Source organism: Ovis aries, chromosome 5 (genome assembly GCF_016772045.2).
Source record: "Ovis aries strain OAR_USU_Benz2616 breed Rambouillet chromosome 5, ARS-UI_Ramb_v3.0, whole genome shotgun sequence".
Taxonomy (NCBI): domain Eukaryota; kingdom Metazoa; phylum Chordata; class Mammalia; order Artiodactyla; family Bovidae; genus Ovis; species Ovis aries.
In genome coordinates, this window is record NC_056058.1 from 66482872 (window position 1) to 66495129 (window position 12258).

The window sequence follows — 12258 nt, forward strand, 5'->3', positions numbered from 1 at the left end:
AGGCAAAAGAGTTAGACATATAGAAATGCACCCTATTTTTCATTTGCATTAAGGTGATTCATTCTGATCTTCACCTTGCTTTTAACTTTTAATGATATATCTTAAAGATATTTTCATATCAGTGCATACAAATCTACCTTATTTTTAAGTAAACATATAGTTTTAGAATGTATGCTTGCATTATAAGTATTTAAACAATATTTTATAATGGGACATTTAGTTTCCAGGTTCCTTTCTTTGTTGTTTCAAACAAGGCTGCAATGAAGATCTTGAATTGCCTGTGCTCATATAACTTAGAAATCTTTTGAAATACATATACTTTTGAAAAAATATTTTTTTCTTTGGGAAAAAATACATAACTCATATTTCTAACTATGGAACTGGTGAGTCAGATTATGTGACATCTTAATTTTAAAAGATAAATACCCCAAAAAGCTTGCCAAATTTTACATTTCCCCACCAACAGGGTATTGGAGTGCCAACACTGAAGTGAAAGTGTTAGTTGCTCGATCGTGTCCAACTCTTTGTGACACCATGGACTGCAGCCCACTAGGCCCCTCTGTCCATAGAATTCTCCAAGCAAGAATACTGGAGAGGGTAGCCATTGCCTTCTCTGGGGGATCTTCTGGACCCAGGAGTCAAACCTGGGTCTCCCACACTGCAGGCAGATTCTTTTCTATCTAAACCACCAGCAAAGCCCAACATTGGGTATCATTAAACTTTAAAAAGGGGGGCCAAAAAATTAAAATAAAATAAAAAGGGGGACCAACCTGATGAGTAGAAAAAGAAGTACACAAACATTTTTAGGGTAAAGAGTTTACTTTTTACATATATCATTACTTACATTTTCAAGGCACCTTCTCTTTAAGTAGCCTTATCAATTCCATTGCAAGGGAAGTAAAGGAGGGTTAGATCAAAAACTGTGGTCTCAGAGGTAGTATCACTTGCTTGCTGAGAACAGACCCAAAAGCCCCCTCACCTGGAACCTTCCTCTTTAGTTAACTCGGGGAAACAAACAAGACCAGTCACATCACCTTCTCTTTGCCTATTACGGGGAGCCTCATTTCAGAAATAGGTTCAAGACTGCCTGGCTCCACAAACGCCAGAGGAACTTACTAAGAAATTCATCCCTTCAACCAACTGACATTTCTTTAGTACATCTTATGTGCCAGGAAATTTCTTCTCCTAGGTTTCACTTCCCCCAAATGACAGTTTACCCTTTATTCAATGGCCCATGGAAGGGCTCAGCTCTGTACTTCAAAGGGCATCACAGAAGACACCCCAGAGGCCAATCAGGGTGTATGGGAATTTCCCTAGAGTGCTTTGTAACAGTGTGGTACAGCGGAAAGTACACAAGATGCAGACACAGAAGACTCAGACTTGAGTATCAGCTGCTTTTGTTACACAGGGCCTTTGGGAAAGTCACTTACCTTCTGTGAATCCATTTCCTTACCTGTAAAATGCAGATGATAATATCAGCTTTCCATCTCAGAGTGTTGAGAAAATCATTGAGATAAAGAAAGTGAAAGGACTTTGTAAACTCTGTATCCACACACGAGAGAACTATCATCATTTTGTAGATAATCCAGTTTTGGTTAGGATATTAAAACTGTCATTTTCATGGAAGCAAAAATAGTATTTGACCTAGTAATAGAATTGTAAACATACGGTGTGGCAAAAACAGACATAACTAAAAGGAAATCCAAAAGAAAGCGATAAAAGACAGCATATCTGAGAACAAGTTGACTCCTATCTGTTGTAATTGGCTACCTTGAGTGCTGACTTAAGGAGGATTCTGAGGCTGGATGTTCAGTTCTCCAAAGGAAGCATAATACCATGACTGACTAGCCATGGGTATAAGATAAAAGATATCCTGTATTTGACATCACCATTCTTCATTTCTTCACTCCTCCAAACAATTCTGTGAAATAGATTACACATTTCCCATTAAACTAGATTGAAAAAGATTCAAACACTTAATGGAGTAAAGAGCAGGAAGTTATGAGACATCTTTTCACAGAATGCACAGTCTGGTGGGATTTTATGTGTAAACTAGTTTAGGCCCTTCATTTTACAGGTACAGAATCAGAGGCCTAGAAAGTGGAGACACTGCTTTCACCTTGTAGTATTGAATGTGACAGTGAATGAGACAGTGTTGTGAAAAGCACCTACACAAGGGTAAAGGATGTTCTTACCAGTCTCTTGATCCATATGTCTTTGTTTATACACAATTTATTCCTGCTCAAAAGAAACTCCTCACCCCAAATCCAGCATAGTTTTATTTTGTTTTTCTCATGTTTTATCATTTATGTTTGAAGGAGCACAAATAACAAAAAATATTAGGGAGGCCTTGAATTAAAAGTTTACATGGTTGACTGACAGTATCTTTTGGGACCTGTGGTTGGAAAGTAATTCTTTATATTTTAATTATTTTGGTTTCCTAACCATAAAATGCTAGCACTAAAGTGGAAAAATACTGATTATAACACACACACACATACACACAGATGTTTCCTATTAGAAAATAAAGACTGAACATTGATATTTTTTCCAATAGAGGAAATTTTCACAATGAAGAGATTAGCAAGCAGAGCTAATAAAGTAAAGTAACTATTTCTTATTTATCATGGCTCAAAGTTTAGGAATAAGATCTATATAGCCTTTAACAGATAGCAGGTTGTTATGTTTAGTAATTTTTTATTTGAATATTTTAAAATGTCTTATCCTGAATGCTAAACAAGACTTCTTCATCTTTAAATGGCATCTAGTTGATTAAATCTATGAAATGGAGATGTAAAAATTAGTTTTATATTAATATAAACACTAATTTCCCTTTAAACAGGCATGAAGGATATGTTCCAAGCAGTTATCTGGTGGAAAAGTCTCCAAATAACCTGGAAATCTATGAGTAAGATTTTTTTTTTTTCAAAAATTGGTGCTAATTGGTCTTCTTAGATTAAGAGTGAATCATTGGTTAATTATTAAAATACCAGGCATTTTCTCTTCTTGACTTGCTTCCATACTCAGAACCCTAAATAAGCAGCTGGGGGTCACTTTAAATAGGAGAAGGGGAAGGAAATGTGTTCTCATCTCCCCTTTTACCAAACTAATGTTTTCAGATGTCTGCACACATTGTAGTCAAAGGAAAAGTTGAATTGCCAGTCTATGTCTGACGCAGGATACAGCATGCTTGGGGCTGGTGCATGGGGATGACCCACAGAGATGTTATGGGGAGGGAGGTGGGAGGGGGGTTCATGTTTGGGAACGCATGTAAGAATTAAAGATTTTAAAATTAAAAAAATAAAAAACTAAAAATAAATAAATTAATTAATTTTTTTTAAAAAGTTTCTCCTGGAAATTCCAGGAATATTGATCTTACACTATGAACATTGGATCTAATACAGACTGATTTAAAACATGGTTTAATTAAATAATTCCAATACCAGCAGACAAACAGATAGGTATTAAATATCTGCTTAGTTTGTGTTGTTTGTTTCAGACTTATTTAAAAGGAGAGTTCACAAACAGTTTTAGTGAAATTATTCAATGTTTAATAAAATCCAAATGTAGAGAACAGCATACTTACCATGTGCATATATTTACCAGCTCCGTTGCTAGAAGGCCCAGAAGCAATAATACTAGAGTCTCAATGTGCACACTCAGGTTCTGGTTTTTAAATAACACTTCCCACTAAAAACAACTAGGACTTCCTGGAGAAATGGCTTGGAGACTCGGAGTTAGGGCAAGGAAAGAACAAAGATGAAATTGGAACATTTTGATGCACCAAAAATTAAAGAAGTACCCCCTAATTTTTTGTTGTTAAGTAAGGTGAACACATTGAGTGAGCACAGAAGTCTGATTAAAAATGCCTCTTCTGACAAAATCTGGATAATCTGAGTATCAAAATAAATAATGACAGTAATGAACTACAGTCACTGAATAAAACAAGAATCCATCATAAATAAATACTTTGATAACTAAATAAATAAAGGGACAAGAAGACAAAAACTCCTTCTCACTGTAAAATGCCAAATAATGAAGGCAGAAGGAATTTTAATGTGAAAAACCATCTTTTTATAGCTTGAAGTACCAACTGATTTGGGCAAGAATCATCAATGAAAGTTATAAGTAGGTGGTAAAAGTTTGATATTTACATAGTTTCAAAGTATCTTCCTACAAATCACTTACTAAAAAGAGGAAATAGCTGGCAGACCCCATCTTAACTAAACAATCCAAGGTCACATCAATAAGGGAGCAGGCAGACATCGTGCATCTCCTGACGTGATACACTGAGAAGGACACAGCATCACTTCGGTGATATTCCCACCCAAACATGCGTAAACCTGAATTAGCCATGAAGATATAACAGACAAATCCAAACTGAGGCATAGTCTACAAAATAACTGCCCTGGGCTCTTCAAAAATGTTAATATTATCAAAGACATGAAAGACTAAGAAATTAGTTCACATTAAAGGAAACGGAAGAGATGTAGTAACTAAATGCACCAATAATCCTGGGTCAATCTTGAACCATAAAAAGCAAACCAAAAAAATAGTAATACAAAGCATATTATTGGGATAACCGATGAAATCTGAATAAAGTCTAAAATTAGATGACAGCATTGTGTCAGTGTTAAATTTCATGATTTTGGTAATTGTACTATGGTTATATAAGTGTATATTTTATTTCTTAGAAATACATACTGAAGTACCTATTAAAATAATGTTCCAGTTTGGACACACTGCAGTTTGAAGAACTCTATTTTAGAAGATACAGGGGTGAGAGTAGTTAAAGAATATTAATTATTTTGGTCCATTTCATTTCTCCTTCAAACTTATATGTATTTCATTTTTATATTGAAACATAGATAAGGAAAGAAGGAGCCATGTGAGAACATGCACATGACAAACAATGCCGTGATTATGTTCCTTAGGAGTTAACAGATTGTAAGAACGGTATCTGGCAGGTGTAACTCCTGAAAGATGTGAAGTTGGGGGCTATAGCGTAGCAAACTAGGCTTTTCAGGGGGGAGGCAGGGAGCCTTTAATGCTTTTTCCTCAAGTCCTTGGTACATGATAATTACAGGCTCTATATGGTGGTGATAAGAGCATGGGTTCTGGAGCCCCACTGCCCAGGTTCACATGCTGGCTACTCCATACCAGTTCACTGACCTTAGGCAAGTCTCATAACCTGCTGATAACACTTCCTGACACTGATAGATGAGCTCTACATTAGCTAATTATTCTCTGCAGTCCTGAAGTTCTCATCAGGATATGGCTGGAGCTATCCCCAAGCAAACTTTGATGGAGTCCACTCCGACTCAACTGGACATGAGTTTGAGCAAGCTCTGAGAGTTGGTGATGGACAGGGAGGCCTGGTGTGCTGCTGTCCACGGGGTGGTGAAGAGTCAGACATGACTGAGCAGCTGAACTGAACTGAACTGAACTAGTCAGAGATGTGATTTCAGCCTAGTTAACAACCAATGCAAAAGAGAGTAATCAGGGCATACCCAGGAGGCCAACGTTCATACTAAGGCTGTTTTAACAGAAACTTTTTAAAAAAGTCAGTTAGTGTCCTTTCATAAACCTGTATAATACTAGCTTAGAATCATCAGTCATGAAATTCCAAAGATGATACCACATTGCATTTATCTGTTACATGGTATCTGTTGCTGCTTGCTTGAGTACAATGTTTCACACGTCCAAATTACTGGCCAGCCAGGCACAGAGCTGGGCTACTAGTTTCAAATGCTCTGAGATGTTTGAAGAAGCACTTTTAGTGCTATTTATGTTGATGAACCCAAACTACAAAAATGACATTGAATCCATAATATACTTAGATTTGCTTTCCCCCACTGTCCAAATCATTCCATCACAGTGCATTGGTTCATAAAACTGTCTGACATGAATTATTTCATGGTAAGATCTATTCCTTGGTAGCAATAAATCTAAAAGTTATCTTTCTTTTCTTTTTTGCCCCATTTATATATTTAATCTATTATTCAAATTGCTCATAGAAAATTTGATTTTAAAACATCTTCGGAAAAGAGATGAGCCACTTATCCTGAGAAAATTAGCCTGAAATCTTAAGAAATTAAAACAGTTGTATGATAAAATCAGAAACACAAAATTAAACAATATTGTGTTATAACATGAACCCTGTGACACATTTTCCTTTTAAACTAAATTTGAAGTTCAATATCAGGTTCATTTTGTAAAAGTAGAAAATATGTTAATATTTACCTTATTTTTAGCAGAATACATCCATTAAAATTTTTTAGTTTATTCAACAAATAAATCTGGCACTCATTTCACAAGGAATGTAGCAATACCTAAGGTTTTTCTACCTTTGCATTTTTTACAAAGATAAACTAGCCTTTTGGGACACTGTCAATGCTATTTGTTCAGGAGCTTTTCTGCAGCTAGGAAAAATATAATTATTTTGCAGAAGATCTTGAAAACCAGTCTTACAGAAGAAAATGCTACAATCATTTTAAAAGGATATTTGCTACACTTTCAAATTTATATTCAACTTTTATAGCTGTCCTAGCATCACTCTACTTATAACCATCCACTGAGTTACAAAACAGAGCACAAGATAAACGTTTTCAAAAATTTTAATAAGGAGAATTTCCAATATGCACAAAAGTGGAAAGAAAAATATAATGAACCTTCATGTACTCAAAGCCCCCCAGCTTCAACAATTATCAACATTTTACCACTTCTGATTCATTTGTTCCCTTCCAGTTAAACATTGTATTACCTGGAAATGGTTTGTGCTTTTGCCTTTGAGTTTGAAAGTATTGGTAGAAACAAAAAGAACAAAAAATTCTCTAGTATTAATTATCTTTCATAAGTAAATAATAAAATTTTTAAATCTCATTTTTCTATGACTTTTTCCTGCTTTCAGGTGGTACAATAAGAATATCAGTCGAGACAAAGCTGAAAAACTTCTTTTGGATACAGTAAGTCTCTTTAACCTATCTTTTGGCTTCAAATAAAATGAACTGTGCTACTTTTTTTCAGCCAGGCTGTGGTTTGTGCTAACGCAGTGAGTTGATGTGTTGGATTAAGGTGGTATTCATGTCTGGTACAAGTATAAAAGTATTTTGGAGTTTACAGGCTTAGCATACATCAGTCTAAGAAACCTGGAGAGGATCAAAGGTCTTGGTATTAACATGTGAACATGGCCACCGCTTCAGGAGGCGGTCTTTCCCGCCATGATGGCTGGCCCTGGAGAGCTTGGGGCTGGTCTTCCCTGCCTGCCTCTCTGGTTAGGTCAGGGATGGCTGTGATTCAGATTCCTCCTGGCTGAGCTGTGTGTGGAACTAGAAGAAATACAGCACTTGTTTTTAACTCATTTTTCAAACAACTGTTCTTCTCCAGAGCCATACACTGTGAGGACCAGGACTGATCTCACCCAGGGGTGTCAGGATTGAGGGAGAGAGGGAAGTGAAGAAAGAAGGCATGGTGTGGTGGGGAAAGTCCAGCCCCCGCTCTGGCTCCAACTCAGTGTGTGACTTTGGGGACATCTCTTCTTCCTTCTGGACCTCAGTTTCTCAATGACTTCAAGGGAGGCATTGGGCTAAATCAGAGATGACAACTACCTAGGATCGTACTGCCACCCTCTAGTCTTGGTCCTGTGGCCAACCCTGTTGATCAGAGCTCATGGCTTTGGGATCCTTCTCAAAACAGCACTCAAGGAAGCTGCCATCAGTTGACTGGCATGCAAGGGAACCCCTCTCTTCCTGGATCAGAAGATCATTTGTTACTCTAAAGCTGTGCCTCTCAAAGTATCTGTGGTAATGGATTACTTTCTGTGGTTGGTTTTTAATTTCCATTTGTCACAGACTTATGTAAATTCAATAAAAAATGAATTCATAGGGGGGAAAAGCAAAAATAAGAAGCAAAGACATACAAAATAATGCAAGTCCAATTTTTTATTAGTATTAGGTCGCTATAAAAAGATTCTAAATGCGTCCTCTCAATTTCTTTTTTTGTCTGGTGGTGGAGCAGTAACAGTTTGCCAACTGGCACCCATCCACAGACCACACTTAGAGTAGCCCTGAAAATTGCACGTTGGGGCTCTTGCAGAGAAACCAAATGCATGGAGGTACTAAGAGAAAGCTTTCTATAGAGAAATCAATGTATCAGCTTATTTGCTTAGAGCAGTGGTTCACAAGCCTGTCTGCACATTAAAATCACCTGGGAAACATTTTAGAAATACCAATGACAAGGTCCTACCTCAGACTCATTAAATCATAATCTCTAGTGGATAGAGTACAGGCGTTAGTAGTCCAGAGAAAAATATCTCGGAGTGAGCCTAAATTCAGATGATGTTAATAATCCAGGCTCAACACAGCCTCACCAGTGAGACCAGTAAACAGTAGGCATGGGCTGATGGAGGCATTAGTCTCCCTATGCTGAAATGTCAACCGTGTTCCTGCCATTTCACCAGATATTATTTTCCAGTTATAGTTTGAAGGTATTTCATATCTTTAAGAATCTTAAACTGCAAACCTCTCTTGGATGGAATGAAGCTGGAGTGACCAATGTATCCTGGTTTGCCTGGAACAGTTTGTTTTAAAACTGCGAGTCCGATGGTCCCAGAACCACCCCCACCACCAACTGCAGTCCCGGACAAACCAGGACAGTTGATTACCCCAACAGGCAACCATTACCAGTTTGGAGAGTGACTAGGTGTGAGATTAGGGAAGGGGACCTGGGAAGATTTCAGGTAGAGAATGAAGGGCTGTGATGAGAAGGTGGGAGGATGATGAATACTGTCAAAAAATAATCTAACGGCTGAGTAATACTCCATTGTGTATATGTACCACAGCTTTCTTATCCATTCATCTGCTGATGGACATCTAGGTTGTTTCCATGTCCTGGCTATTATAAACAGTGCTGCGATGAACATTGGGGTACATGTGTCTCTTTCAATTCTGGTTTCCTCGGTGTGTGTGCCCAGAAGTGGGATTGCTGGGTCATAAGGTAGTTCTATTTGCAATTTTTTAAGGAATCTCCACTGTTCTCCATAGTGGCTGTACTAGTTTGCATTCCCACCAACAGTGTAGGAGGGTTCCCTTTTCTCCACACCCTCTCCAGCATTTATTGCTTGCAGATTTTTGGATCGCAGCCATTCTGACTGGTGTGAAGTGGTACCTCATTGTGGTTTTGATTTGCATTTCTCTAATAATGAGTGATGTTGAGCATCTTTTCATGTGTTTGTTAGCCATCCGTATGTCTTCTTTGGAGAAATGTCTATTTAGTTCTTTGGCCCATTTTTTGATTGGGTCGTTTATTTTCTGGAGTTGAGCTGCAGAAGTTGCTTGTATATTTTTGAGATGAGTTGTTTGTCAGTTGCTTCATTTGCTATTATTTTCTCCCATTCAGAAGGCTGTCTTTTCACCTTGCTTATATTTTCCTTTGTTGTGCAGAAGCTTTTAATTTTAATTAGATCCCATTTGTTTATTTTTGCTTTTATTTCCAGCATTCTGGGAGGTGGATCATAGAGGATCCTGCTGTGATTTATGTCTGAGAGTGTTTTGCCTATGTTCTCCTCTAGGAGTTTTATAGTTTCTGATCTTACATTTAGATCTTTAATCCATTTTGAGTTTATTTTTGTGTGCGGTGTTAGAAAGTGATCTAGTTTCATTCTTTTACAAGTGGTTGACCAGTTTTCCCAGCACCACTTGTTAAAGAGATTGTCTTTACTCCATTGTATATTCTTGCCTCCTTTGTCAAAGATAAGGTGTCCATATGTGTGTGGATTTATCTCTGGGCTTTCTATTTTGTTCCATTGATCTATATGTCTGTCTTTGTGCCAGTACCATACTGTCTTGATGACTGTGGCTTTGTAGTAGAGCCTGAAGTCAGGCAAGTTGATTCCTCCAGTTCCATTCTTCTTTCTCAAGATTGCTTTGGCTATTCGAGGTTTTTGTATTTCCATACAAATTTTGAAATTATTTGTTCTAGTTCTGTGAAAAATGTGCCTGGTAGCTTGATAGGGATTGCATTGAATTTGTAAATTGCTTTAGGTAGTATACTCATTTTCACTATATTGATTCTTCCAATCCATGAACATGGTATATTTCTCCATCTATTAGTGTCCTCTTTGATTTCTCTCATCAGTGTTTTATAGTTTTCTATATATAGGTCTTTAGTTTCTTTAGGTAGATATATTCCTAAGTATTTTATTCTTTTCGTTGCAATGGTGAATGGAATTGTTTCCTTAATTTCTTTTCTACTTTCTCATTATTCGTGTATAGGAATGCAAGGGATTTCTGTGTGTTGATTTTATATCCTGCAACTTTACTATATTCATTGATTAGCTCTAGTAATTTTCTGGTGGAGTCTTTAGGGTTTTCCATGTAGAGGATCATGTCATCTGCAAACAGTGAGAGTTTACTTCTTCTTTTCCAATTTGGATTCCTTTTATTTCTTTTCTGCTCTGATTGCTGTGGCCAAAACCTCAGCCGTTAAAAAGAATTCATTTGAATCAGTTCTGATGAGATGGATGAAACTGGAGCCGATTATACAGAGTGAAGTAAGCCAGAAAGAAAAACACCAATACAGTATACTAACACATATATATGGAATTTAGGAAGATGGCAATGACGACCCTGTATGCAAGACAGGGAAAGAGACACAGATGTGTATAACGGACTTTTGGACTCAGAGGAGAGGAGAGGTGGGATGATTTGGAGAATGACATTCTAACATGTATACTATCATGTGAATTGAATCGCCAGTCTATGTCTGACGCAGGATGCAGCATGCTTGGGGCTGGTGCATGGGGATGACCCAGAAAGATGTTATGGGGAGGGAGGTGGAGGGGGTTCATGTTTGGGAATGCATGTAAGAATTAAAGTTTTAAATTTTAAATTTTAAAATTTAAAAAATAAAAACTAAAAATAAATAAATAAATAAAACTACGGAACTGAGAAAAAAAAATAATAATCTAAAGGTATAGAGTTGATTATTAATGTACTATTTACTTTTGCACAAGGGAAACTTGAAATGATAATAAATTCATTCTGTCAAAGGCAAAAATAAAATTTCTGTATGAGGAAACTGGGAAGGGAGGGGAGCTCACAGTTGTATTTGAAGCAGCGAACTTCTTCTCCCTTGATTCAGTTGCCAGGAGGCAGGCAAAGAGGACAAGTTCAGTTGTTTGTGTGTTTACCAGTGACAGGTGTATAGCAGGCAGTCTGTATGATGCTGGCCGTCTCAATTAGCACCTGTCATGATTATGACATGTCTGTGCCACTTCCTTTATTAGGATTTCTCAGTATAAACTCACATACCTTACCATTTTGCTGAGCACAGAACTAAGCACATAAAGATACTTGAGACAGGATCTTTGACCTCAATAGGGACTCTCATAGACACTATCGGGAAACAAGAAAAACTCTGAAGAATCTAAGATAAACTGAGCATATACAGGAGGCTTTCAGTACTCTCAGAATTTTGAGAAGATTCTAGAAGGAATTAGAAAGATTTCACGGAGTAAGAAGAATTAAGGTGAGTCATTACTTGGCTCTGGTTTCCCCTTGGTTCCACCCCAACTCAGCACTTAATTATTCCCTATGGTTCCCAATAGAGACTACATTAGAATCACTAGGGAATTTTTAAAAATAAAGATTCCCAGGCCCCAGCCCAGACCTACAGAATCAGACTCTCCAGGGTTAGCTTCTGGAAACCTGTATTTTTTCAAGTCACCTTGTGATATATATGCAGCCTACTCAGCACCTATGTTGTTGGATAATATAATAAATTGTTAAATTAACCAATAAGATCCTATAATAAGAGTTATACTGAATTTAAACAAGTACAGTTATGTTATTTTTAATCACATACTGGTTAATGAAGTATGCCCATAGGGCATCTAAAAAAGCTCACAGCAATGATTAGCAAAAGATGATTTCTATTTTACAGCAGTTCTTTGGAGGCACTTAAATACATTCTGCTTGCTAGAGCAGTTGAAACATTCTTCCTTATTAATATTCTAAACTACTTCACCAAATCCTCTTTGCTTCCTTAGGTCATATACAGGCAAACTTCAGTGGATCCCTGTATTGTACGATGTTTAAAATATCAACAGAACTTTTTCAGGGGTATATTTAGTGTCTCCTTTTCTAACAATTATAGAACCCTTAAAGGATGTATTAGTTCACTTTTATTGACCAAAATTTGATTTATTTCATTTTTATAAACTAAATCTCTCAAGGTACTGTCCCAAACATATTTCACCAT

At 37.0% G+C, this 12258-nt stretch overlaps 1 protein-coding gene across 1 annotated transcript in view; it reads left to right on the forward strand.

Moving 5' to 3' along the window:
- ITK (IL2 inducible T cell kinase) overlaps positions 1–12258 on the forward strand; it is a 66229-nt gene that overhangs the window by 35016 nt on the left and 18955 nt on the right. The window contains exons 7-8 of the mRNA XM_004009019.5: positions 2843–2908; positions 6911–6965. Coding sequence (XP_004009068.1) covers positions 2843–2908; positions 6911–6965 — 121 coding nt within the window. The remainder of the gene's footprint in view (positions 1–2842; positions 2909–6910; positions 6966–12258) is intronic.